At 48.7% G+C, this 27522-nt stretch overlaps 1 protein-coding gene across 1 annotated transcript; it reads right to left on the minus strand.

The window, feature by feature from the left end:
• LHFPL4 (LHFPL tetraspan subfamily member 4) lies at positions 1-27522 on the minus strand. The gene is made up of 4 exons (XM_032841582.1): positions 27384-27522; positions 25973-26472; positions 3751-3987; positions 1-1269 (listed from the first exon to the last, which is right to left on the minus strand). Exons 2-4 carry the CDS (start codon positions 26376-26378, stop codon positions 1169-1171), a joined length of 744 nt encoding a protein of 247 aa, XP_032697473.1. The 5' UTR covers positions 26379-26472; positions 27384-27522; the 3' UTR covers positions 1-1168.

Consider the following 27522-nt stretch of genomic DNA (forward strand, 5'->3'; position numbering starts at 1 on the left):
ACACACACACACACACACACACTCACACACACACACACGCTCACACACACACTCATGCCTCAGCTCCAAGCACTGCCCATTGGGCTGTAGACCCTGGGCATATCGCAAGGCGAGAGGTGGGCAAGGAGGAAAAAGTGGAGGTGGGGATAGGGTTACAAGGCCTGGGGATGGGGACAGGGGGTACCCTGTTCAGAGGTGACCTGCAAGTTCAAGTTATGCAGAAAAAGTATCAAAGAGGCAAGACAGTCTCTGCCCTTGGCAGATGCCCGGGTTTGGGGCATGAGAAGGGGCAGAGGGGTGATGCATCCCCTAATTCCCCATTCTTGGTCCCCCCTCCCAAAACCCCAGCCCTGACAACAGGGCCAAGAAGTCTGTGCTGTACAAAACAGGCCAGGGTCAAGGGTCCAGTAACTGGTGAGACATCCCAGCAGGGAAAAGGCCAGGCCAGCCCAAGGCTGAGCCCCCTCCAGCCCCAGCTGCCATGGTCAGATGTCACCAAGATAGGACTCAGAGCGCCGCCTCCTACTGCTTCCAAAGCCTGTCTGTCCTCAGACTTTGGGCTGTTCAGGACCCCAATCAGCAGCTGACAGGGAGGCCCTGTGTTTTCTCTCTTGGTGCAGCTCAGACTCCTTTGGGAGAGGTGAAAACAGGCTGACGCAGGCAGCAGAGAGGCCCCGAGGAGGCAGGTGGTGCCTGGAGCTCTGTGATGATGTGATGGAACCATCATCAGGGGGGAGAAAACAGGAAAGAGTCCGGTCCACCCTGGGCCAGTGTCCTCGGTAAGTTTCTGTAGGAGACAGGGACCAGAGGAGGCAAGGATGCAGCCAGGTGGGAGCCCTCCAGACTGACAGGGCCTGGGGAACCAGAACCGCAGTGCCACTTCCCCAGGAGACTCTGTGGGGGCCCCGGGCCGGCCTAGAGAGGAAGGGAGAAGCCCAAGGGCCCAGGGCTCTGGCTCCCTTAGGTCAGTTGAGGGAGGAGCAGAATCAGGCCCTCCCGCACGCTGCATCCCAGCCCCAACCTCTTCAAAGCCCGGAGCTACAGGCAGGTAGCAGGTGAGCAGTCAGTCCTGGATGGGGTCTTCCCTCGGAGCTTGAATGAAGGGATGAGAGGGCAGGCAACGGGACAAGCTGAGGACAGGTCAATTCCTGGGCTGTGATCCTGGCCCTCAGGGTCCCTGTGAGTGAGCGACGGGACAGGGGAGGACTCCCCATCCGGAGACATCACCCCCTGGCCGCAACACGGAGCTTACTGTAGAGCCTACAAAATCTATGAGAGAGAAAGAATTGGAGAAAGTCAGAGACTACCCAGCATTGGGGCTCCCCTCGGCCACGCCTCAGGGCAAAGCTGGGCAGGGGAGTGAGCTGCACAGAGTCCAGCCAGGCCTCTGGTTAGCTGGATGGTCCTGAGCAGGCCATTCAACCCTTCTGAGACTTGATTTCCTCATCTGTATAGCAGGCATAATAGCCTACTTCACAGGGTGAATCCGAAGAGTGAAAAAAACATAATTCCAGCCAAGGACTTTTCCAATGTTTAGAGCATAGTAAATTCTGGAAATGAAAGCAATTTATTTGTTTTTACTTTTGTCCCAGAGGTCTGGCTCAGAACTGAAGTGTGAGGCTCACTCATCTTGAGCTCCCAATGAGGGACACACACACACACACACACACACACACTGACGCTGAGGTATGACAAACTGGGGCTCCTTCACATCACTTTAAACACCAAGCTGAGGGCACTTTGGGGAGGAAGGAGAGGACGCTGGGTGGGCCCATCCCCCATGGGCCCAGCCCCCATCCCCCATCCCCACACCTCTTCTTCAGAAAGACCACGTGGCTCTTAGTCATGCACTTCTGGAAGCTGCCACCAGAGGGCAGGCCCTGACCTCACACCAAGACTACGGGAACCCACCAGGCGTCAGGGTCTCCAAGGATAGGAGCCTCAGAGAAAGACAGGTTAGTAGCGCAACAGCCCAGGAGGGCCCTGAGAAAGGAAACAGGGAGCCGGGAAGAGCCTGGCCTTTCAACTTTGGACCTGGGTTCAAATCCTGACCATACTGCTTCATGACCTTGGACAAGTTACTGGACCTCTGCAGACCTCACCTTTCTCATTTGTAAAATGGTGGTCATGATGCTTGCCTGGTGGGGTCTTGAAGAGTGACAGCTTCTACTGAGTATTCACCAAGTGCCCCCTAATAGACATAATCTTTCTTCCTCATCGGACAACCCTGTGAACTGGTACTATTTCCACTGCCCTCATTTGAGGAAGCCAGGAAACTAAGGCTCAAGGAGGTGCAGTCCCCAGCCTGCTTTCAACTCAGAGGCCTTCAGTCCAAGGGTTCCACCACAATACTAAACCACCTCCTGCCAGATGAGATTATAACCCTCACTGCCATTATTCCCATTTTATAGATGAGACTCCAAGAGAGGAATATAATTAATGGAAAGTGCTAAATATAGACCCAGCACATTCTAATAGCTTAAGGCAGGGTGTGACTGTGAAAACCACTACTCCTGTTTCTCAGGGCAGGGCACACACACCCAGAGAGACAGGTGTCTGTCCACGGATGCCATGCCATGCCTCCTGGTGCTCCGGGGACAGGGTGGGTCCCTGGCTCAGACCAGCCTCCCTTTGGAGAGCGATCTGGCACCATCATTACAATTTTAAGTGCGCAATTCCACTACTGGAAAAACACCAAGAAAACACTGTGTATAAGAAGGCACAGACAAAGATGTCCAGCGTAGCATTATCAGTGATAGTAAAATCCTGGAAACCTCCCCTAAAAGTCCCTAAAAGGAAAATAGTTAAATAGTTACAGTTCCTCCATCTGACGTAATGCTAGGCACTCGATAAAAAGGGTTCTCCATAAAAGGATAAAGAAAGATCTTGAAGACATGCTCTAGCGTTGGGGACAAAAAGCAGTCTTGCGAGGAATTCGTCTGGGATGACACCTATCCTGCGTTATATGAGCATATAACACTACTGTATATTTTATAAAGGGACATATAATGTACACAGATGCATAGATAAATATCTGATAACTGGTTAGCCTGGAGTCTCCGGCCTCATGTGTAAATTTTTTCTTCATCAGATTTCAAGTTACTTGATATATACAAAGTATATATATTACTTGATATATACAAAGCCCACCTGTGTGGGCTCACCATGCAAGACCACCACCATATTTTGTACATGCCTACACCCACCCATCGCAAGTAAGCATCATCCTATCTTCTGTATTTATTGTTTCTTTACTTAAAAAAAAAATGCAGTACCACCATAAATATACTTATGATCAAACCATACATTACTGTCTCTTGGTTTTTGACTGAACTCCATGAAAAAAATCCCTCTGTTATCTTCTGGAAATTGATTTCCCCCACTCCCCTGTCTCAATACTATGTTTCCAGGATGTATCCATCCTGTTACTTATAACTACAGTGCATGCATTTTCAGTTATGCTCCATTCCAGGATGTGAGTATATCACCACTTACTATCCATCGTCCTGTCAATGGCCATTTAGGTTGTTTTTAGTGGTCTGCTATTTGAAGCTGCTGCCACATTTCTCATGTGTTTCTACTCGGAGCTGGGTTTGCTGGGGCCCAAGCATGCAAGTGTTCGGATCTGAGGAATAACGTCAAATTGCTTTCAGGGGGGTCGGACTGTCTGCATCTGTTCCAGTTTTTGCTTCATCTGTAGGACACGGTGACCCCTGGAGGCCCCGCCCCCGACCCAGCCAACACACTCGCCTTTGTTCTCCTGCTTGAGCTCCTCCTGCAGCAGATCTGTTTGCCGGTTGCCCAGCACGAAGGCGAGGAAGGAGAGGATGAGGGCGTTGAGGATGCCGATGATGGCCAGGATGTACGCCCAGCGCACCGAACAGTCCCCCAGGGAGTACTTCCCGGTCTTGGCCCCGCACATGTCCCGGATCGTCTCGGCGTCCCAGCCGTCGGGGAAGATCATGCAGCCCAGCACGAGGCACAGAGCTGAGTGGGTGCGAGGCCGGGCGCACCGCCATGGTCAGGGAGGAAGAGAGAAGGGGTTGAGTACTCCCAGAGCCAGAGGACCACCCCAGCCCCCGTCGACTCGCCGCCCGCAGGCCGCGCCCTCCCACTCAGTCACTCAACCCAAGAGCCTGTTAAGCCTTCCGTGGGTTCCAGAAACTATAGGGTCTGGGACGGCCTCCTGCCTCGGGGAGCAGAAACTTTCCAGGACCCCATAATGACCCCCATCAAATTGACACCTCCAGGAAGCCTTCAATGAAATACAAGGAAATAGCAATCCACCGTTACCTTCCTCTGCTCCCTTTAGCATCCCAACCATGCTTACTCCCTTCCATCCTCATGGTTCTTTATTTCTTTTTGTCATTCTTTCAACAAATATTTATTGAGCTCCATTTCCATTTCTTCAGGACGCTGGGCACATGTTGTTATTCACACAGTCGAGCACTGGCTCAAAGAACAGACTGAGGAAAGTTCTCTCCCTTACTCGATGTACACCATGGGAATGCCCCCTATTTATGTTGGAAATCCCAGTACTGCCTCAAGGGGTAGTGCTGAAGACTGAGGGAAGTAAGGCGTGTAAGACATTCAGCCCAGTGCCTGGCATCTCCTCACTGAGGGCCCCCTGGGTGCCAGGCACTAGACTAGGGAGAGACAGGGCGCATTACTTGGACTTCAGCTTCACAGAGCTTGTAGTTAGTGGGGGAAAGGTCCATTAGAGCAAAGAGGCTCAAATCCTGACCCGGCTCTTTTCTAGATGTGTGACCTCCAGCCAGTTCGTTGCCCTTTGAGACTCAGTCTTCTCATCTGTAAAATGGGGATAATGATGGTATTCAAGTGTAAAGGTTACAGGAGGCAGCAAATGTAAACACTTGACATAATAAATTCCAGGTAAATGTTAAATGTTATTATCATCATAACTAGTCATAATGATACCTTTAATAGTCACACAAATAAGGAAATAATTGGGGAGGGCGGATCTTAGTTTCAGATGGTGAGGACGAGGAGAAGGGGCGAGGCCAAGAGCCTTCTATTGAAATAGCCCCCACCTGGTTCCCTCCCCGGTATTCACTTCCTCTATTTTGAGTGACCCACCTCAGCCAATCCTGACCCACGTGGTAGCGGTAGGCTCTTCCCAATGCACAACCTCATAGGTGGGACCCAAGCCTGAGCCAATCAGCACACGGCCCACCCAGCAAATCAGGACCCGCGGAGTTCAGTGAGCCGCAAGGACAGTGACCTTCCCTTCTGCCTTGCAATGAGCAGCCAGTCCCGAGACTTGTGAGTTACCCTCGATGCTGCCCTCTTAGTGCCTGCCAGTCCCACCAGCAAGGAGGTTACTGTGTCTGAGACCAGAAGGTTCCACACCAGGCCCGTGGGGTGCTTAACCTGAGTTTCAGGTGACAGTGATGACAAAGGGGGTGGTGGCCAGTTCTGCCCACTGTCTATAAGGACCACCTAGTTCCCAGGGTGGGGAGGCGGCCCTCGGTTTTGTCAGTCTCTCCCTCACCTACAGTTCAAGAAAGTGCTCCCTAGGCCTCAGACTCCCATCTGACAGTGCGCAAGGTTTGCCCTCCTGTGACAGGACAGTGTCCCCCATACCCCTAGGTTGTACTCCTCATCCTGATGCAGGGCTCTCCCACGACACTGTGATATCTGTCTCTCTCTCTCACACACACACACACACACTTAGGGCTTCCTCGCTTCCCCAGTGCTTGCCTCCGCCAAGATGATTCCCCGCTAGAGCACAGCGAGTCGCTTATGGGCTGGGGAGAGCTCCTGACAAAGTGGACGGCCAATTCAGGAAGCCCTGGGGTGAGAATGGGCTTGGGGAGCTCAAGAATCCGACAAGTCTGAAGATGCACTTTTAGACACCCAAATGAGAGGGAAGCTCGGGGTGGGGGTGGGGGGGGGCGATCAGTGCTGGAGACATAAATTTGGGAGCTGTGGGCAGGTAAACTCCCTGGGGCTGGCGTTAGGGAAACTGATGAGAACGGACTGAGCCCTGCGGCGCTCCGTAGGAGGAGCCTCTGGAGAGGGTCAACCCGTGTATCTCCCCGGTTTGTTGTTGGTTTTTGTTTTGTTTTGTTTTGTTTTGTTTTGTTTTTTTTTGCAGGACCCTCCAGGCCCCAGTCGGAGACGGGAGGAGGGTCAAACGCCCGGGGAGGGGGACGAGGAGAGAAGGAGTGCCTGGGTGTCCGAGGGCTCTTGCCCAGGTCGCGCGCACCCGCCTCCCCAGCGAGAGTCTGGGGGGAGGAAAAGAGCCTGAGAAAGGGCCAAACCCAGCCAGACTCTCCGCCTCCCCTTCCCTCCCCTCCCCGCGTGCCGCGTTTCCTCCCGTTCCCGGAGCATCCCCGTTTCCATGGAGACTGCGCCCGCATCCCCAGCTCGCAACAGCGCCGCCAGGCTCCCGAGGGCGGGCCTCTCCGCTCCGCAGCCCCCGCTCAGCCCTCACGGAGTTTCCTTCCCGTGGCCCTGCGCCCGCGCGTTCTCGCTGGCACTCTCGCGCTCACCGCTCACGTGCCTCTCCCCGGTCGCGTGCCTCCCCGTTCCTTCCTCCGGTCCACCCTTTTTATCTTTCTTGTTCTTCATCTGTCTCTTTACGGCCCTACTCTCTCGCGGGCTTGTCTCGATTGCTCTTGGGGGTCACCCTCGATCCTCCTCCCCTTGTCTAGTTAGATCTCTCCGCATTTAACATTCGTTCAACATCCCTTCTCTTCTCTCTTCCTTTTCTCGCCTCTCTTCCTTCTCTGGATCTAGCCCCTTCGCCCTCTCCTCTCCCCGGCTCTCCCTTCCTACACTGCACATGTAAATCCTGACTGCGTTAAGTGCGGGGCGCCGTGCAGGTGCTGGGGAAACTGGAGGCGTGGTCTCCAGGAGAAGAGACGTGTGGGGAGGAATAAAATCAAGTCGACACACAAACAGAATAGTTATGCATGTCAAGGAGTGCTTGCCAGGAAGCAGACTAGGGGTTGAGACCCAGAAGAAGCGCGTGCTAGGAAAGGGTGGGGGTGGGGCCTCTCCATCTCTAACTCACTCTGCCTCCTCTGTTCTGCAGCCCAGTACTGGGTGGCTATGTGGCTCCAGAGGCCACTGGGGGAATGGGAAACACCCAGGAGTCAAGCAAATGGAAAAAAAAGCCTATCAGATGGTTTCCCTGGACCTGGGGGAAGAGAGGAAGCGATTACTACAGAGATAGCCGAGGACAAGGAAGTGACCTTGCTGAGGTTCAAGCATCAGAAGATGGAATGACTGCAGGCAAAGTGGGTTTCAGCATCCCCACGTCCTGCATAAGGAACCTGAGGCTTAGGTCTTTGGAGTCTGAGTTCAAGTCTCTCTTGGAAGACACAGACCCAGGCGCAGGATGCCATGTGGAGGAGGGCTCCTCAATAGAAGCAATTTTGACACTTGGCCTTAGAATTCTTCACGATGAGGACTGTCCTATGCCTGGTGGGAGGTTCAGTATCGTGCCTCGCCTCCTCCGTCCAGATGCCCATGGCACTACCACCCTCAGTCATCAAGAAGAACATCTCCAGACATTGCAAAACGTTCTCTGGGGGGCAAAAGTGTCTCTGGTTGAGAACCACTGGTCTAGGGGAAGGGGCCCTTGGGTGGGGCATCTCTATCCATCACCTTACAGTCCACTGACTGAAAGGGTTGTGACAAAATTAATAATATGAATATTCATGCTGTGGTAATAACATTCACAAACAGCATGACATGCTTAAGTACATGCCAGGGTGCAGAGCTCCTGACATCATGATCTGGTTTAATGCTATAACGAATCTGTACCACAGGAAAAGTCATCATCCTCATTTTACAGATGAGAAAATGGGCTCCAAGGAACCAGCTTTGATATCCCATGTCACAGAGCTAGTCAGTGGTGGGATCTGTATTTAAACCCAGACAGGTCTTTACTTAACATTTTTCTTTTAATAGACTCACTTTTTAACTTAGAGGCATTTACTTAAAAAGTAAGCTTTATATCACTATCATAGAAAAGGAAACCAGGATCATTTGCCACAAATAGAAGGAAACTATAAATATAATGAAACCAAAACAATGTTCTTAGATTCTAGCTGGATACTTTTGCCTGCCAAATGCTCTGAGCTCTCTCTCTGTTTAAGAGACTTAATAGTGTGAGAGGAGTTAAAGATATACTAGCACCAAACTGAGCCTTTCTCCCTGGAGCCATGAGACACTGGCCACAGTGCACGGCCTCGATGGGAAGCGGAACTCCTATTCTTCCCCGTGCAGCTTTAGGGCAAGTCAGCTTACCTCTCTGGGCCTCAGTTTCTTCATCTGTAAGATGGGGGTCATGATATCCTACTCATTTCATAGTGCTTTTGTGAGACTCAATTAGCAGGTGAGAAGAGGAACCTAAATTATAACTGGTGAAATGGGGATGGGTTATGGCAGCTCTTGAGAAAAAGAATTCTTAGACAAAAGAGATGAGCCTTTTTCCAGGGGGTGATCTGTATATACAATGGGATGTTATTTATTCAGCCTTAAAAAGGAAAGGAATTCTGACACATGCTACCACATGGAGGAAACCTGACACACTATGTTCAGTAAAATGTGCCAGTCACAAAAAAGACAAAGACTGTAGGATCCCACTTACATGAAGTCCCTAGAGCAGTCAAATTCACGGAGACAGAAAGTAGGATGGTGGCTGCCAGGGTCTGGGGAAGGAGTATGGGGGGGGTTAGTGTTTAAAGGGGACAGGGATTCAGTTTTGAAAGATGAAAAGAGTTCTGGAAGATGGGGAGATAGATGTGCTACACAACACTGTGCACTTGAGAAATGGCTAAAATGGCACATTTTATGTTATGTGGACTTTGCCATGAGAGAGGGAGAACAAAAAAGAAAATCAGCAAGGGGAATGCAGAAAATGACATGATATATCTGCCTCGTGGACATGTATGTAAAAGATTGAGGGGAAATGGAAATTAAATTTATAAGAGTGGTGGCTTCTTGGCAGGGATGGGGTAGGACTTTAGCCTTTAAATGTTTCAGCTTTTCAGAGTGAATGTCTTCATATACTACTCGTGAAATTTAAAAACATTTTTCAAAGAAAACACATAGGGGCGCCTGGGTGGCTCAGTGGGTTGACTCCTCTGCCTTCGGCTCAGGTCATGATCAGTCAGGTCCTGGGGTCTTGGGATTGAGCCTCTGCTCAGCAGGGAGCCTGCTTCCCTTCCTCTCTCTCCACCTGCCTCTCTGCCTACTTGCAATCTCTGTCAAATAAGTAGAAAAATCTTTAAAAAAAAAAAAAAGAATACACATAGAAGCTTACATATCTGTAAACACTTCTAGAAGTATAGAGAAGCAGTTTAATGATGGATACCTCTGAGGTGTGGACTGGGAGGTGGGCAGGGGACACTTTGCATTCTATGCCATCCTGTGCTATTGAATGTGTCTAATATCTGCATATATTACTTCTGTAACAAAAACTCCATTATTATGTCCAATCCTTTTCCATCTATCCCAGGCCATGAAATCCTCTTAAGCTTTTTTTAAAAATTAAGAAACTAAAAGACAGTTAAAAGGAATTTGGGAATGAAACTTGAGTGAGACCAGAAGTAGTGAAGTATTAAGAATTAAGAGCATATGTATGATACACTCAGGTGTTTATTTTCTTCAAAGCTTGTGCTATAAATGCACCCTCGTATAAAGCTTTTTTAGTTTTGTTTTAAATAGGCTCCATGCTGGGCATGAAGCCCAACTTGGGGCTTGAACTTGTGACCCCAAGATCATGACCTGAAATGAAATCAAGAGTTAGACGATTAACCCCACTGAGCCACCCAGGGACCCCTATAGAAAGGTTTTTAATGATGCATTTTATGCGCAGTTCTTTTTTTTTTTTTTAAAGATTTTATTTATTTATTTGTCAGAGACAGAGGGAGAGAGAGCGAGCGAGCACAGGCAGACAGAGGCAGAGGGAGAAGCAGGCTCCCTGCCGAGCAAGGAGCCCGATGTGGGACTCGATCCCAGGACGCTGGGATCATGACCTGAGCCGAAGGCAGCCGCTTAACCAACTGAGCCACCCAGGCGTCCCTATGCTCAGTTCTTTTAATAGCATTTCACTGTAACACTATTACACCATCCTCAAGGGACATCTGCTAAGCTAGGCACTCCAAGAGGGAGGCCTCTGTTTTGGCTCAGTTGCCCCCTCCATGCATGACACACCACAGTGGCTACCCTTTTCTGGGGGTCAGACTGTGTGTCCTCAGGGCTTTCTGTCCCTGGGCAGACTCCACAGAGGTTTGCCATAGACTGAATTGTGTCCCCACAAAATTCACGTGTTGAAACCCTAACGCCGGGTGTGATAGTATTTGGGTGTGGGCCCTTTGGAAGGTAATTAGGGTTTGGGGAGGTCTTGAGGGTAGGGCCTCATGATGGGGTAAATAACCTTATAAGGGGAGACAGCAGGGACCCTGCTCCCCGTACCCCTACCAGGTCAGGACACAGCCAGAGGGCACCTCTTTGAGGATGGGTGAGGACGCTCAGGGAGCAGAACCTTGTCTGAGGAGGAACAAATTTGCTGCATCTTAGAGCCACACAGCTGAGAAAAAGTGTGATCCCTTTATGCACAGTTTAAAGACAGGCAAAACTCACCTACAGGATGGAAAATCAGACAAGTGATTACCTTTGTGGGTAGTGACTGGAAAGGACATGAGGTTCCTGATCTGGATGCTATTTCCACAGGTAGGTTCGCTTTGTGGAAATTCTCTGAGCCACAGAGGGAACGTTTTCTGTCCTTTTCTCTAAATGTGTTATACTGCAATAAAACCTGACTTTAAAAAAGGCTGTATACCATAGTGGGTAAGAAGTAAACCTCAGGGGGCGCCTGGGTGGCTCAGAGGGTTAAAGCCTCTGCCTTCGGCTCAGGTCATGATCCCAGGGTCCTGGGATCGAGCCCCACATTGGGCTCTCTGCTCCGTGGGGAGCCTGCTTCCCTTCCTCTCTCTCTCTGCCTGCCTTCCTGCCTACTTGTGATCTCTCTCTCTGTCAAATAAATAAATAAAACCTTAAAAAAAAAAAAAGAAGAAGTAAACCTCAGAATAACCAAGAGATCACTGGTTAGAGCACATCCATGCGATAGCATGCCCAGCAGTCGTGGAAGGGAGGAAGGAAGCCCTTTTATGTGCTGCTGTGGGACGGCGCGTGGATGTGCTAAGTGAAGTACAAGGTCCCGGGCAACAGATGCAAAATGATGCTAACATTTGGGGGGGGGGATGTGAGTGTGTGCGGGGTTGGTGAGGGGGACTGTTTTCTTGCATGGACACAAACTATTTCTGGAAGGGCCTACAAGACCCTGATAACACTGGTTACTTTTCAGGAGAGGGACAGAGTGGCAAGAGGACAGGAGGGGAGGAGACACTGAACTGACAACTTGTTGCACATTTTGTTTTCAGAACCATGTGAAGAGTTACCTATCAAAGCCGTGAGGTAGGTGGGAGTTATCTGCTAACAGGTGACTATTACTAGAGATTCTCACTCACTTGGAATGAAAATAATTAAAGCGACAAAGAATGGCAATGCACAGGCCAAATGTAACTCTTGGAAATAATGGCTTAATCACAAAAACATAAAAATGAAAACCCCTTTTGACTGACCTTGCCAATTTCCAGGAATTTATCTGAAGAAAATGCTCATAGATATGCTCTCAGATCAAGCTACAAGGATGTCTGTTACATTATTACTTATAAGAGAAAGAAGAGGGGCACCTGGGTGGCACAGTCAGTTAAGCATCTGAGTCTCAGATCTCAGGGGGATCACCCCACAGCCACCCCCCACCCCAGTGCTCAGCATGGAGTTTGCTTGGGACTCTCTCTCTCCCTCTCCTTCTGTCCCTCTACACTGCATGCCCTTTTTCTCTCTAAAATAAATAAAAATAAATCTTTAAAAAAGAGAGGGGTGGGGCACCTGGCTGGTTCAGTGGGTTAAGCCTCTGCCTTCGGCTTAGGTCATGATCTCAGGGTCCTGGGATCAAGCCCCACATCGGGCTCTCTGCTCGGCGGGGAGCCTGCTTCCCCCTCTCTCTCTGCCTGCCTCTCTGCCTACTTGTGATCTCTGTCTGTCAAATAAATAAATAAAATCTTTAAAGAAAAAAAAGAGGGGGGTACTTGGGTGGCTCAGTCAGTTAAAAGTCTGCCTTCCACTCAGGTCATGATCCCGTGTCCCGAGCCCCACATCGGGCTCCCTGCTCAGCAGGGAGTCTGCTTCTCCCTCTGCCTCTACTGCTCCCTGCTTGTGCTCTTGCTTTCTCACTCACTCTCTCAAATAAATAAATAAAATCTTCTTTAAAAATAAAAATTTTAAAAAGAGAGAGAGAAAGGAGGAGAGGGAGAAATAATAAAGGAAGAATGGAAAGAAAGAAAGAAAGAAAGAAAGAAAGAAAGAAAGAAAGAAAGAAAGAAAGAAAGAAAGAAAGAATTTAATATCCAGCAATATGGGAATACAGTTCTTTCCTGTCACAGAATGTCACTCAGCTATGAAACTTGAATATGAATCTCCTCAGGTAGCCATTGAGGAAGATTTAATGATACAGAAAATACTTATGCTATGTTAGGTTTCCAGAGGCTCTTAAAATTAACATGCAATATAATTTCACTTCAGGGAAAAAACACTTACATAGTTAGAGCAAACAGTCATACCGCATTTACCATGCCAGGCACTATAGGACCTTATGTACTTTATGTCATCCACACAATAATCTGCATTATTATTTTCTTTTTACAGATGAGGACACTGAGGCACAGAGAGGTTATCCAAGTTATCCAAAGTCACACAGCTGGTAAGATGCAAAACCGGCTGGCAAGTTTGAACCCAGTGAGCCTGGCTCCAGAATCTGCTGGTAACCAGTACTCTCCACCGTTCGGACTGTGGGCCAGGCAGTTAATAATGACTGATTCTGGGAGTGTGAGATTATGGATATAATTTTGCTCATCTATAGTCCCCAGTTTTTCTACAAAGAACAGTGATAACTTTACAAAGCAGTAAAGGTCTTAGAAAAAGGGGAGCACACAGAGCAGCAACGCAGCACAGAACTCATGGCCAGCTGCTTGTGTCCCCTGTGAGTTTCTCCCTGAGGTTAAGGAAAGGATCAGGCTGCGTGTGGGGCTGAGGGGAGCCCAGTGAAGAATCTGTCCACACTGGGACCACCGCTTTCCAAGGCGCTGCTTCCCCAGCACCCCTGGCCCTAGGGGGCTGTAGGGAAAACCTCTGACAGGCCAAGCCCCACTAAGGGAAGGAGGGTGTCTACAGGCCCCTCACTACCAAGGCTGAGTGCTGGCTCTGCTTCCCCAGGGCAGGCCCTGCTCTTCTGAGGGAGACCGGGCCTCTCCTAACAGTCACCTCCAACTCACTGAAGATCCAGGCCCAACCTTAATGCCTGTATCAACCCGGGATGCTGGGGGTCGGGACACCTGTGCCTGGGCTTACCATCCCCCATCCAGCACCCAGAGGCTAGGAGGCACCTGACTCCCCCTCCCCCCACCCCCACATCTAAGCCATTCCCAAGGTCAACCAACTTGACCTCCAAAAATATCCAGGATCCGACCTCTCCTCTCCAGTTCCACTGCACCCATGTGTCCAAGCTGCCATGATCTCCCTCCTGGAGGACCACAGTGGCCTCCTAACTCCTTCTCAGCTCCCACACTTACCCCATCATCAGCTGTTCTCTGCTCAGCATCCACAGTGAACTTTCAGAAATGGACGGTGCCACGCCCCTGCTCAGTGCCCTCCAAAAGCTCAGGCACTCAGAACAACACGCTGCCACAGGCTGCCCACCTTTCCCTCCAGCCATGAGACCTCCACTCCCTACACTCTGGCCCACACTGGCTTCCTTTCTGTCCCTTAAGACCTGTCAAGTTCAGCCCCACCTGGCGGCCTTTGTATGGACTGTTCCTTCCTCCTGGGAAGCTCTTCCAATGTAATCCAGTCCCCAGTTCCAGGTTCCTGATCTTGAGGACACTACAGTTTAGGAGGGGGACTATTCAGAAAACAGATAATTGTGGGTGGGGGGATGAGTAAGGGTGAATCGGTGAAGGGGATTAAGGGGACACTTATCGCAGTGAGCACTGAGTCATGTATGGAACTGTCACATCATTATACTGCACACATGAAACTAGTAGAACGCTGTACATCAACTATACTGGAATTAAAATAAAATTTACCCCCAAAAAAGAAGACAAATAATTATATCTGGCATCACAGATTACCATCATTTTGTGCGGTTATCATTTGGGAACCGTATTCAGTATTTACTTCCCCAGCCCCAGGCCCAGCCTACGGCGGAGCCCATAGCCTCTTAATAACCTTTGAATCACCCCATCCATGCATCCCCATTGTCCTGGCTCCCCCTAGCCCCATCTTCTCTCTGGTCTGGTCAGAAGTCTCCTGCTGCTCTCCCCGCAGCCTGTCTGGTCCCTCCAGCTCAGACCAGGCCCTCTCAGATGGCTCTGTCCCTCTGGGTCCCCCTCTGTTTCCTCCAGGCACGTGTCCTTTCTCAAGGCCATCCTTCTCCGTTTCTCATTTGCTAATCTGAGCAGCTGCTCTTGCTCCTTTTCTCGCTCCTCCCCCACCTGCCTCTTAAAGGCCGGTGTTTCTAGACTCTCCCCTTCTCCCAGCACATACTCTCCACGGGGCAATTTCACCCACTCTTAGACTCATTCGATGGTGCCTCACATCTCCGTCTCCAGCGGAGACTGCTGCTCTGGGCTCCCAGCCCGAATACCAGTTGCTTGTCAGGCCTTTCCTCTTGCACACCAGAGGGTCTGCCAACTCAACATTTCCCAAACTGACCCGCTCTACCTCCTGCATGTTTGGGAATATCAGTCCAGGGACCCAGTCATCCAGGGAAGAAACCTGGAGTCATCTGTAACACCTGCCTTGTCCTCCCTGCCGGATAGCCGCTGGTCTCCCATACAGGTCTCCCGTCTTCCTCCTCCTCCTCTCTCCCTGCTGCCTTAGCACTTCTCACAAGGACCACAGGCTCCTTGCCTCCCATCAAGCCTCCATCTAGTCCACCCCTGCAGCGGCCACCTCAGTCATCTTACTAAATCCAACATCTGGGCCTGGTGACTCCCATGCCTGAAAGCGGATGCCCGTGGAGCACCAGGGTGGCTCAGTCAGTTAAGCATCTGGCTCTTGGTTTCAGCTCAGGTTGTGATCTCAGGATCATGAGATCAAGCCCAGCACTGGGCTCTGTGCTAGGTGTGGAGACTGCTTGAGATTCTCTCTCCTTCTGCCTTTGCCCCTCCCTCTTGTTCTCTCTAAATAAATAAATAAATAAATAAATCCTTTTTAAAAAATAAAGAGTAAAAGCAAATGCCCATCACATATGGATAAGACCCAAACTCCAAGACCCAACTTTGAAAGCTCTCCATAGCCAGTCCTACCTGCCTCTTCAGGCTTATCTTCTCAGTCTTCCCACTCTTCCATCTGTCCTCCCTTATTGTAGCACAGACAATGGAATGTGGGAGCCAAAGTGTTTTGATCCAAGTCAGACATCAGCTAATAATAAGTGCTAACAGTTCTTGAGGGTCTCCTTTGTGCCAGGTCTGTACAATATTCACAGTCAATGTTTCAACAGCCCCCGAGGTAGTTACTATTATTATCCCTATTTTACAGATGAGAAAACTGAGATGTGTAACCTTCTTAAAGACACTTAGCTGGTAATGCCACACTTAGCATTCAAATTCAGGTTGTCTGACCACTGAATATACTGCCTCCAAAGGAGTGGAAGGTAGAGCTAGGACTTAAATTAGATGTCATCATTCACTCATTCAACAGACACTTATTAAGCACCGACTATGTGCCAGGCACAGACTCCTGGTCCAGGGCTCTCATTATACCATTAAACTTCTCTGGGATTAAAGTAAGGTTGATAATGATGAATAACATAACATGGGGATGAAAAAAAAAAGACACAAATGAGAGGTCTCAGAACGAGAATACTTCAGTCCTTGTTCTCTTGACCCTTTCAACTCCTCCAAATCACCCTCTCCACTGATAGCCGGATGTGATATGTACCCCCCCACCCAGCTCAAAACCCTTCAAGGCTGTTCTAGATACCACACTAAACCCAGGACAGAACTGACAATTTGAGATATTGATGAGAATATGTTGAGAAAAAACAAGTTTCACCATGGGGAAAACATCCATAGACAAAGTCAAAAGATCAACTGTAAACAATATTTGTAACTCATATCACAGACAAGGAGTTAACTTTCTTAATATACAAAAAGATCCCTTTTTTTAAAGATTTCATTTTTTTTAAGATTTTATTTATTTATTTGACAGACAGATCACAAGTAGGCAGAGAGACAGGCAGAGAGAGAGGAGGAAGCAGGCTCCCCGCTGAGCAGAGAGCCCGATGCAGGGCTCGATCCCAGGACCCTGAGATCATGACCCGAGCCGAAGGCAGAGGCTTTAACCCACTGAGCCACCCAGGCGCCCCTAAAGATTTCATTTTAAATAATCTCAGTACCCAATATGAGGCTCAAACTTAAAACCCCAAAATCAAGAGTCATGCACTCTACTGACTGAGCCAGCCAGGTGCCCCACAAAAAGTTCTCACATATCCAAGAGGGAAAATGCCATTAACTTGATAGAAATATATATATATATGAGCTGACAGTTTATATAAATGATATATATGTAGGGACACCTGGGTGGCTTAGTCAGTTAAGCAGCTCGCTTTGGCTCAGGTCATAATCCCAGGGTCCTGGGATCGAGTTCCACATCGGGCTCCCTGCTCAGCGGGGATCCTGCTTCTCCCCTGCTTGTGCACTCACTCTCTCTCTCTCCTCTCTGACAAATAATAAATAAAATCTTTTTAAAAAAGGATACATATAAAAGGTGCTCGACTTCACTCATAATTAGAGAAGGGCCAATTACTACTATAAGAGTATTTTTTTACACATCAGGTGGGCAAAAATAAAATATCTGATAACATATTCCGTTGACAAGGAAGTGGGGTAACAGGTACTTTTATATGTTGCTGCTGGGAGGGTAACTCTGTACAGTTCCTACAGAGGGGACTATGGCAGGATCTGTCAAAATTGTAAATATACAGACCATTTAATCCAATAATTCTGCTCTAGGTCTTTATTTTGTCCTTATACGCACATATGTGTCAAATTATTTATATACAGCATTATCCACTGAAATATTGTTATAGCAAAATATTGTAAACAACTTAAGTATTGATAAGATCAATGATGACAAATTATACAAAAGTATATTTTGCAGCTCTTGAGAAAAAATAGCTCTTTATACAGTAAAGTGGCACAATCCTAAACAACAGAGTATGGTGGGGTGATGGTATGTGATATCTTGATTGGGACATAAAAGGCAGTGTCATGGCCAAAACAATCTTCAAAAAAGAACACAGTTGGAAGACTCATACTTCCTGATTTGAAAACTCACTACAAAACAGCAGTCATCAGGATATTAATGTACTTGAGTAAGGACAGACATACAGAGCAGTGGAATAGAACAGAGTCCAGAAGTAAACCCATGCATCTATGGTTAACTAAGTTTTGACAAGGATGCCAAGGCTATTCAATTGAAAGAGAATCATCTTTTCAATAAATGGTGCTGGGACAATACGGGAGCTACATGCAACCTTACCCCACATACAAAAATTAACTCAAATGGATCAGACACCTAAATGTAAGAGCTAAAACTATAAACTTGGTAAAAACAGAGGTACATTTTTTGCATCGGTTGGGGTGCCTGGGTGTCTCAGTTAATTAAGCACCGTCCCCCTCTTCAGGTCCCCGCTCAGCGGGGAGTCGGCTTCTCCCTCTCCCACTGCCCCTCCCCCTGCTGGAGCTGTCATGCTTTCTCTCTCTCAAATAGATAAATAAAATCTTTAAAAAAAAATTTTTTTTGTGCTCTTGGATTTACAAAAGATTCTTAGATATGCCACCAAAAGCACAAGCAACACAAGGAAAAAAGAGATAAACCGGATTTTGTACAAATTCAAAACTTTTGTATTTCAAAGAAAACTATCAAGAGAGACAAAAGACAGCCACAGAATGGAAAAAAAATATTTGCAAATCATATATCTGATAAGGGACTTGTATCAAAAATATACAAAGAACTCTTACACTCCATAATAAAAAGAAAAATAACCCAGTTTAAAAAATGGGCAAAGGATCTAAATAGATATTTCCCCAAAGAAGATATACAAATGGCCAGTAAGCACATGAAAAGACTCTCAACACCGTGAATCATTTGGGAAATACAAATCAAAACCACAATGAGACACCAGTCCACAGCCGGTAGGATGGCTATAATTTTAAAACATCAGGTAACAACAGTGCTGATGAGGTATGAAGAAATAGGAACCCTCATACACTGCTCCTGGGAATGCACAATAGTGCTGCCACTTTGGAAAACAACCTGGAAGTTTCTCAAAACGTCAAATATAGAGTTGCCATTTGAGCCACCAATTCCACTCCTAAGTACCTACCCAAGAGAAATGACCACGTGCATCCATGCAGAAAGTTGTACACCAATGTTCACAGCAGCACTATTTATAAAGGCCAAAAAGTTGAAACAACCCAAATGTCCATCAACCCATGAATGAATCAACAAAATGTGGTCTATCCATATATTTCAACATTGTGGCCATAAATGGCCACAAAGAGGAATAAAGCACTGGCAGGTGCTACGACATGAGTGAACCTTGGAAACATCCTGCGAAATGAAAGAAGTTGCAAGGACTGCATGATGGAGGATTTCATTTGTTTGGGTTTTGGGGTTTTGTTTTTTTTTAAGATTTATTTTTTTGGTAAGATTTTATTTATTTACTTGTCAGAGAGAGTGAACACAGACAGAGTGGCAGGCAGAGGCAGAGGGAGAAGCAGGCTCCCCGCTGAGCAAGGAGCCCAATGCAGGACTCAATCCTAGGACGCCGGGATCATGACCTGAGCCGAAGGCAGCCACTAACCAACTGAGCCACCCAGGCGTCCCTAAGTTTTTATTTTTAAGGGGCTCCTGGGTGGCTCAGTCAGTTAAGCTTCTGCCTTCGGCTCAGGTCATGATCTCAAGGTCCTGGGATCGAGACCCATATCTGGCTCCCTGCTCAGTGGGGAGTTTGCTTCTCCCCCTCCCTCTGTGAACTCTCTCATTCTCACTCTCTCTCAAGTAAATAAATAAATAAATATCTTTAAATTTTTTTTTAATTTATTTTTAAGTAATCTCTACACCCAACGTGGAGCTTGAACCCACTACCCTTAGATCAAGAGTTGCATGCTCCACAGACTGAGGCAGCCAGGTGCCCTTGAATGATTTCATTTCTATGAAATGGCCAGAACAGGCTAAGATAGAGAGAAAGAAAGTCAGTTAGTGGTTGCATAGAGGCTGGGGAGGTTGGGTGGGAGAGCTTTGCCAGGGTGAGACCTAAAGGGTATAAAGCTTCTTGAGGTAATGAAAATATCTTACAGCTGGTTGTGGTAATGGTTGTACAACTCTATAAATATGCTGAAAACCACTGAATTATACACTTCATATGGATAACCTATACGGCATAGAGTTATAGCGCAATAAAACTGTTACCAAAAAAAAAAAAAAAAAAAAAAAAAGGAGAGCGGGGCAGTGTAGCATCTTCCTTTCTCTCTCCTTGGTCACTCATTCTGAGGTCTCCTGCCAACACATGAGAGTGCTCAGAAGTGGGTCCTTCAGCCCCCGATACCCTTAGATGACCACAGCCCCTGCTGCAGTCTTGGTTGTAACTTCAGGAGCAACCTTGAACCACAACTGCTCATCTGAGCTGCTCCCAAATTCCTGTGTCTCACAGAAACTGAAAAAATAATGGCCTGTTGCTTTAAGCCACTAAGTTTTGGAGTAATTTGTTACACAGTTATAGATAACTAATATGCCATTTTAGCAAAAATAACAATAATAATAATAATAAGTGTCTGCATTTGCGTGTCTATTTCCGAGATTTCTTGGAAGAGATACTAAAGGCACTGGTGACAGTGGCTGCCCCAGAGAACTCTGGGAGGACCCATGGAGAATGAGGACAGGAAGGAAGACTGATGTCTGATTGTCTACCTTTTTTTCCCTTTTGAACTTTGTATCATGTGCCTGATTAATTATTCCCCCAAAAAACCTTCAAAAAAATACATGCTGACAGATGAAGTCCATAAACTCCCAACCATGGCTTAGAAGCCTCCACGGTCTAGCTTCCCATTCTGAACACTTACCACTCCCTGCCCTAATTGTTGGTAGTCCCCAAAACATAAAACACACCAAGCTATTTTCTATCTTCATGCCTGTCTCTTCTGCCTGGCTGCCCTTCTCTTTCCGGCCCATCCTCCCAAGACTCAGCTCAAATGCTGGAACTTTTTGGAAGACTTCCCTGGCTGTCCTTAACTGTGTTCCCTTCGTGCCCCCAGAATACTCGGCTTGATTCAGTCATTTCGCATGCCATGCACACAGGAGCGATGATCTGTCTTCTTCCCTGCCTCTCCCATGACCCTGTGAGCTGTGTGGCAGCGGGGACTCTTAACTCTGGATTCCCGGAGGCCAGCGCTGTGCCCGACACAGAGGAGGCTGTCAGTAAAGGACGGATGTGAGAAAGGAAGGGCGCAGGGAGGGAGAGTGGAAAAAAGGAAAGAGGGGACAGGTGGGGGAGGAAGAAAGACAATGGAGCGGGGAAGAAAGAAATCCCCTCGATGTGCTCCGCAGCTGATGCACATGCGACAGAGATGTACTGGGTGAACAGACTCCCAAACCAAATCCGAAACAAACCCCCAGAGAAATGGGGAGGAACGTGGGTAAATACGCTAACCAGCAGTGACCTTGCTGTTCCCAGCCCAGAAACCCCTGGTGATGAAGGCACACACCTGGAAGGCTGGAAGGTACTCGTCCTCAGATCCCCAAGCCCCCGCCGCCATCCCCACCTTTGGTCTCCCCCAGCGCCCACTGTCCTGTTCCAGGCTGTGACTCCAGCCGCCGAGCGGGGCTGGACATACTGCAGGTGCTCAGTACTGAATGAATTATGGTCAGAATCATCTCCCTTCTGTGGGAAGCAGAGCCTCACTTTGTGACATGAACTTGTTTCTTCTCTCCAGGACTAGATTTTTTTTCTTCCATAAAATGAGGCGGCTGGGCAGCTAATTGGCAAGACCCTTTTCAGCTGGCAGTTTATGACTTCTCAAGGCCTTTGATCATCCCAGCAAGTTCAAACTCTCCCACCTGAGCAGCAAGAGCTCCTCACAAGCTGCTCTTCACTTAGGCTGTGTTACGGAGATGATGTGACCGTTTACTGAATGCCCACTGTCCACTATGAACACATTCGGTGCTTTTACAGCCATCGTTTTGTTTCTTTCTGCCACCTGAAGTAAATACAATAGTAATTTCCCCTGGGCCCCTGGCTGGCTCAATCAGTAGAACACGGGACTCTTGAACTCAGGGTTGTGAGTTCGAGCCCCTCGTTGGGTGTAGGACTACTTAAAAATAAAAGCAATAATCTCCCTTTTACAACAAGGCAACTGAGACCTAGAGAGGAAAACCCGCTTATCCAAGGCCACACAGCTGGGAAGGAGCAGAGAGAGAATTCTAAGTCCTCTGCTCTTAAACCCCTACCCCACATTATGCCCCTGGACTCTCAACCAGGCTTCCAGCTTGAACCTGTACTTCAGCCAGCAACCTCCCCTTGGCTAACCCCACCCAGCCCACGGGTGAACACTGAGCACGGATAGCTGACAGCTCTGTCTTGTGACTTGTGTATCCTCTCCCAGGTTCGTTTGGTTGTAAGAGCAAGAACTAGATCCATTCAGACTTGTTTTAAGTTTCAGCTTCACCTTTCACTAGATGTGTGACCTTTGGGCAAGTCACTTTAACAAATGAACATGCACTGTCTAACAAATATGGAAATGTCTAGCGTCAAAGCTGGTACCTTGTGTATTCTCACTAAGTGGGAAAGACCAGGTCCAGAGTAGCAGAGGTACCCGGAGAAGCTGGCCCCTGACTCCACAAAGAGCCACCTGGGTTTTCAGCCTCTCTGCTTAACATTTGAGTGTTATGCCTAAAACCTCCTGCCACTGCCCCCATCACTAATGCCCCTCTATAATGCCTTCATAAATCCTTGGCCTTTCGAATCAGACAGCCCAAGCTACAATCCTAGTTCTCCCACTTACATTCTGTATGACCTTGGACAAATGACTCATCTCTGAGGCTTAGTGTTCTCTTCTACAAAAGAGTAATAATGGTACCTACTCCATATCACTGTGAGGATTAAATAATAGTATTCATGTCCATGTCTAGCACATGGTCTAGCATACAGCAAAGGCTAAGAAAATATTAACTGTTTTTCCTGAATAATAACAAGAGTTGTAGTAGCTTGAAGCTGCCTGCTGATGAAAGTCTGAATGCCTGACCCACTATTCAGAGACTTGTACACTGTAGCCTCCGCCATTCCTTCCTCCCCTCTCCTCCCACTCCTCCCCTAGCTGGAGGTCACCCCCAAGCCACATGTGGTTTTCTCACCTCCGTGTCTCTGCCCGTGATCTTCCTCTCCATTCAGAATGCTCTCCCCCACCTCGCACCTGTACACATCCGCACCTCCCACTCAAGCCTCACCTCCCAGTGAAGGGGCCACCTCCCGGGTTTCCCCAGCACTTACAGCCAGGACATATTAGTGCTTAGACTCTCCAGAGTGAGGCTTTTCTGTCTGCGCCTGTCCTACCAGCGGTTACACTTGATTTCTCTTTTCAGGAACTGACCTGTCTCCACTATTGGTCCATGTGTTCCAGGGATGGGAATATGGCTGAAGCCTTAGACAAAGTCATATTGATTAACTAAGAGGTGAATCCTTGGCCAAAGCCTGGGCCAATGAGAATCAGCCCTGGAACTTTTGCTGGAACCACTGACTAACAGATGTTCTTTTCGCACAGGCACTGCTAAGCTAAAGCAATGTAAATTCCAAGCTGTGAGTAGCCTTATTTATCACCTTTAGGAGAGAAGTGGACTTTAAAAATGAGCTGACACAGAGGAACCAAGAAATGGCAATAGACATTTTCTTAATAGCATTATTTGAGTATCTGGATCCATCCATGCCTAAAGCAAGTTACCTTTTTTTTTTTTTTTTTTTTAGATTTTATTTTTAAGTAATCTCTACATCCAACGTGGGGCTCAAACTTAACCATGAGATCAAGAGTCCCATACTCCACTGACTGAGTCAGCCAGGAACCCCTGAAGCAAGATACTCATAAAGAAAGATACTTTATGTGAGCCAAAAACCCTACCATCCCTATTTGATTTGATTTTTATTTATTTAAGCCATTTTGAGTTGGATTTCTGTCACTTGTCACTGAAAAAATGCTGAACACTATAGTGATCCAACTAGATGGTAAGCTTCCTGAGAGTGGAGATCTCATCATATAGACCTAAATCCTTGGGGATCAGGATCATCTCAGTATTGTTCCCCTAGCACAGGGATGATCACAGAGCAGATAAAGAATAAATAGAGGAATAAGTATCTCTGAATTTTCCCAATAGTCCAGGGCTCTACACTTAGAAGAATCTAAAATAGTTGAATAAAAGTTTACTTGAACAAGAATTCTAATTCTTTCCTGATATAAACAAGGTCCTTTGCCACTCTGCAGTTCCTCTGAGAATGACTGATTTCTTACTTTCCGAATAGAACGATCTTGGCAAACGAGCTGTTTTAGGAGACACACAAGGCTGAAAGAGATATGTTGAATCCAATAATGTAACTGATTAGTCTCCCACTGTAAGAATGACAAAACTGAGATTTAAGCTAAAAACAATTGCTTACTACTGCAGGGTGAATCACTCAGGCAGAATCAGCCAAGCAAGACCCCATCCCATGACTCGTAGTCCAATGCTCTAGCTCCAGTCCTGACGTCACTTCATTAAACAAAGTGAACTGGTCACTTACCCAGAGAACTCAGAAATCTCTAACCAAAATGAAACAAACTGCTCAACTCTGCTAACTGGACTCCTCAGCCCTCAGGACAACAACACAAGGGAAAGAGCACCAGGCCAGGAGTCAAGACCTAGTTTACTCCCCTCCTGGCAATGAGACTTTGGGTAAGACCTTTTCTCTAGTCTCAGTCTCCTCTCTCTAAAATGGGGGGAGGGGAAGGTGGGATTTGAAGGAGCTGATCTCTATGATCCCTGAAATTCTGTAATTACATGGGGTTATTGGACACTTCATCAAATCCCTAAGATTAAACCCACATAAATTACAGAGAATTGGAAGGCCAAGAGGTTAGCATCTCTTCTGCAGATTCCAAATTAAGGGTGAGGGATTGAGGATTCCAGGTAGGTATATATTCTTTCCAGCTTGTCTTTGGAGGAAGAATAGAATGGAAATACATAAAATTACCTTCTATGTGCCACAGAGAAATATGGAGACATACCCCCTACACTCTACAATTCTCCTTTCTCACCTTCAAAGATCCTGGAAGACTCACATCTAAGTAGATGGAGTGAGACAGATTTGAAACAAGCTCATTACAATGTCCTCATCTGAATTAACACTTTCTTCAAAGTAGTCCTTCTGAGACTTTGAGAAATTCTTCCAGTGGGACAGTAATTCCTCCCTGTATTTGTAAAGGTCCTCTTGGGGAAGCAAACCAGCCTCATGGTTTTGCTCTCATACCTTGGCTTTCATCCCAAGTGACAATTCTCAATTTGATCACTATTGTATTTTCTACACTTGGCCCTAAGCGACTTCCAGCCATTTCTGAAAAATCATATTCTTCCTTCAAAAGATGGAGGTTTCCCTCAATGATGATGTTCAAGAAAACACACCCCACACTCCAAGGACAATTTCCTACAATGTTTTGAGCAGTGGAGTCATCAGCAAGTGATATAACACCTCCTGCAGGGAGTCTCTTTGAAGAGGCCCACACTTGTTGAATGCCCTGAGGTGCTTATTTTAAAAAACCATCTATACTATATGATCATCACATTTCCCCTACTCTTTCTCATTCCCGGAGGGCTCCAAACTTTTCCTAACCTCACCAGTCCTCCTCCCCCGTTCCTGCTATATCCTGACCTCACTCTCCCCAGCCCAACTCTTTCCTGCCTGCAATTAGGCAAATGCCCAAGTTGCTGAATCTTCAAAATCTACCTTCGATCGAAAGGTAGGTGGGGGTGGGGACTTTAACGGAACCTGGAATACAGTCTCAGCAGTTCTCTTACCCAAAGGTCCCTTCTCCGGTTCTTAGAGCAAGATGTCTGTCCTAGCTAAACATTTCAAAGGGTCCCAGGGATTTATTCCCATTGGGCATAGCACCAGAACCCTTCCTGCATTGGGTGGGGGGTAGCAGGTGGAGACTTGCCCTCCCAAGACCCCCATGCCGTCCACCACCCACATTTCAACACTGGATAGACACTATAGACATGCATATCTTCCTAAGCTCCTTTATCTTAATACAGAACTTCAAAGTTTACAAGATACTCTTTCATTTGTTCTTGGAATCTTCTCCATTGTTTTACAGATGTGGAAGCCTAGCCTCAGAGAAGTAAAGTGAAACACCCAAGTTGATAATGTCAGCAAGATAAAGGTCAAAGTCAGATCTCCTAATTCCCCCTACTCATGCTCTTTTTGAAACAATAGAAATTGCTCATTCCTAAAGTAACTCCTCATTCAGATAATTATTTCCCCTAAGACAGCCAAAAGAGACTCTCAGAGGCCCACAGACACTCTAACATAACACTAACCCATCAGTAACTACGGTCTGCCCATATCCAAGCACACAAACTCAAAGACCTAGCTCTAAGGCTCTGCCTCCTGCCCCAAGGTGTTTCTCTCATAAATCCCCTCCCCAGTGGCTGCTGAGGGACAGCCAAGGAGGTGTGTCTTTAGACAGAGGAGCAGAATCTCTCTGACCCCTCCAAGAAGGGGTCCTGGAAGAAAGAAGCCCGGTCTTGGGCGCCTGTTCTAGGGGTTCCACCCCCACCCCTACCCTACCTGCCAAGAGCTGCATCCAGGCGCAGATCTTGTAGACCGTGGCCGTGTTGCAGAAGAAGAAAAGCGCAAAGCAGGTGATACAGCCGAGGATCAGCACCATGGAGAGCAGCACGAAGAAGGCGGCTGCCTTGAAGGCGCCGGACGGGATGGTGCTGAAGTCGGTGAAGGAGCCTCGGCAGGTGAGCTCGCGGCCGGCCAGCCCGCTGCCCACACAGTAGTGGAAGAGGCCGAAGTAGCCAGGCTTGGGGGTGCTCACGCTGTCGCCCACCCAGTAGGGCTGGATGAAGACCACCACGTTGATGATGGCGAAGCAGATGGTGAAGATGGCCCATAGCACGCCGATGGCCCGCGAGTTCCGCATGTAGTGCTCGTGGTAGAGCTTGGAGGCCTCCTGCGAGGGCAGCATGGTGCCCGGGGGCGGGGCCGGCGGCGGCGACGGCGGCTGGCGGGGGCCGCCGGCCCGGGACCGACCGCCGGGCTGCCGGGCTGACGGGCGGGAGCTGGGGACGCACGCGAGAAGCGGCCCTGAGCCAAGGAACTCTCGAAGGAGGGGCCTGGGGCGGAGCTGGGAGTATCTCGGGGGTAGTATGGAGGGGCCAGGAGGGGGTCCTGAGTGTTGGGGCGGTGTCTGAGGGGAGTAAAGATCTCCAACTGGGGGCCTAGGTAAGGGACATGTGAAAGTTGGGGGGCTGGGATGAGGGGGATGGGATGTGGATATGGGAGCTGGAAGTGGGGGCCCGCTGGGAAGGGGTCAGGGGGGTGTTGGGGGGGGGGTTTGGGAGCCAGAACTGGGCAAGTAGTAAGGAACCATGGGTAGATGGAATGGAGGCTGAGGACCGGTACTGGGGGATGAGCAGAGGGGCTGTATAAATGAAGCTTGGAAAGGAAATTGGGGACTGGTATTAGGGGTAAAAGAAGATTTGGTATTGGGCGTCTAGAAAGGCGCTGGGGGGGGGGGGGGGCGTCTATGCGGGGGGAGGGGGGGGGGATGAGGGGGGGGGACTCGGGGGGGGGGGGGGGGTGATAGGGGGGCTGGGACAGGGAGGGCGAAGTGGAGGAATCAGGATGAGGCTAGTGGGGAGCCGAGGGCCGGGACTGCAGGGTCCGAACACAGGGCGGGGGTCTGGAGGGGTCCCACAGAAGACAGGACTGGATGTAAGCTAGGGGAAGCCTAGGATTGGCGGGCCAGGGCTGAGGAGAGAGGTTTTCCAGGCCAAGGGTACGAGGGACTGGGGCCGGCAGGCAGCCCGGGCCTCGAGGGGAGGACTGTGGGCAGAGGTTATCCCGCGAGTGCTGGGGAGCGGCCCGGCAGGGGTAGGGCCGAGGGTGGGGGTGGGGGGCGGCTGCCCCGCGCCCAGGCCGGACGCGCGCGCAGCTTGCGGCCGCGGGGACGGGGTGCGGGGAGACCAACCTGGGCCCGGTCCGGAGCAGTGGGTCCGGGACTGGCACGGCCTAGGCGCCCGGGCTCGGCGCTCCCAGCAGCTGCTGCCTCGGCCCAGGAGGCGGCCTCGGCGCGGCCTCCATCTTGCTCGGGTTCTCCCCGGGGCGCG

The sequence above is a fragment of the Lontra canadensis genome, unplaced genomic scaffold, assembly GCF_010015895.1.
Source record: "Lontra canadensis isolate GAN:19392208 unplaced genomic scaffold, GSC_riverotter_1.0 scaffold124, whole genome shotgun sequence".
Lineage (NCBI taxonomy): Eukaryota > Metazoa > Chordata > Mammalia > Carnivora > Mustelidae > Lontra > Lontra canadensis.

Excerpts from the sequence above, each read along its gene's own strand:
- LHFPL4 (XM_032841582.1), bottom strand. The coding sequence starts at position 26,378 with ATGCTGCCCTCGCAGGAGGCCTCCAAGCTCTACCACGAGCACTACATG. Across the intron at positions 3,988-25,972 it reads CTGGATGCAGCTCTTGGCAG|CTCTGTGCCTCGTGCTGGGC; the intron begins GTAGGGTAGGGG and ends GCACCCACTCAG. Across the intron at positions 1,270-3,750 it reads GCTCAAGCAGGAGAACAAAG|ATTTTGTAGGCTCTACAGTA; the intron begins GCGAGTGTGTTG and ends TCTCTCTCATAG.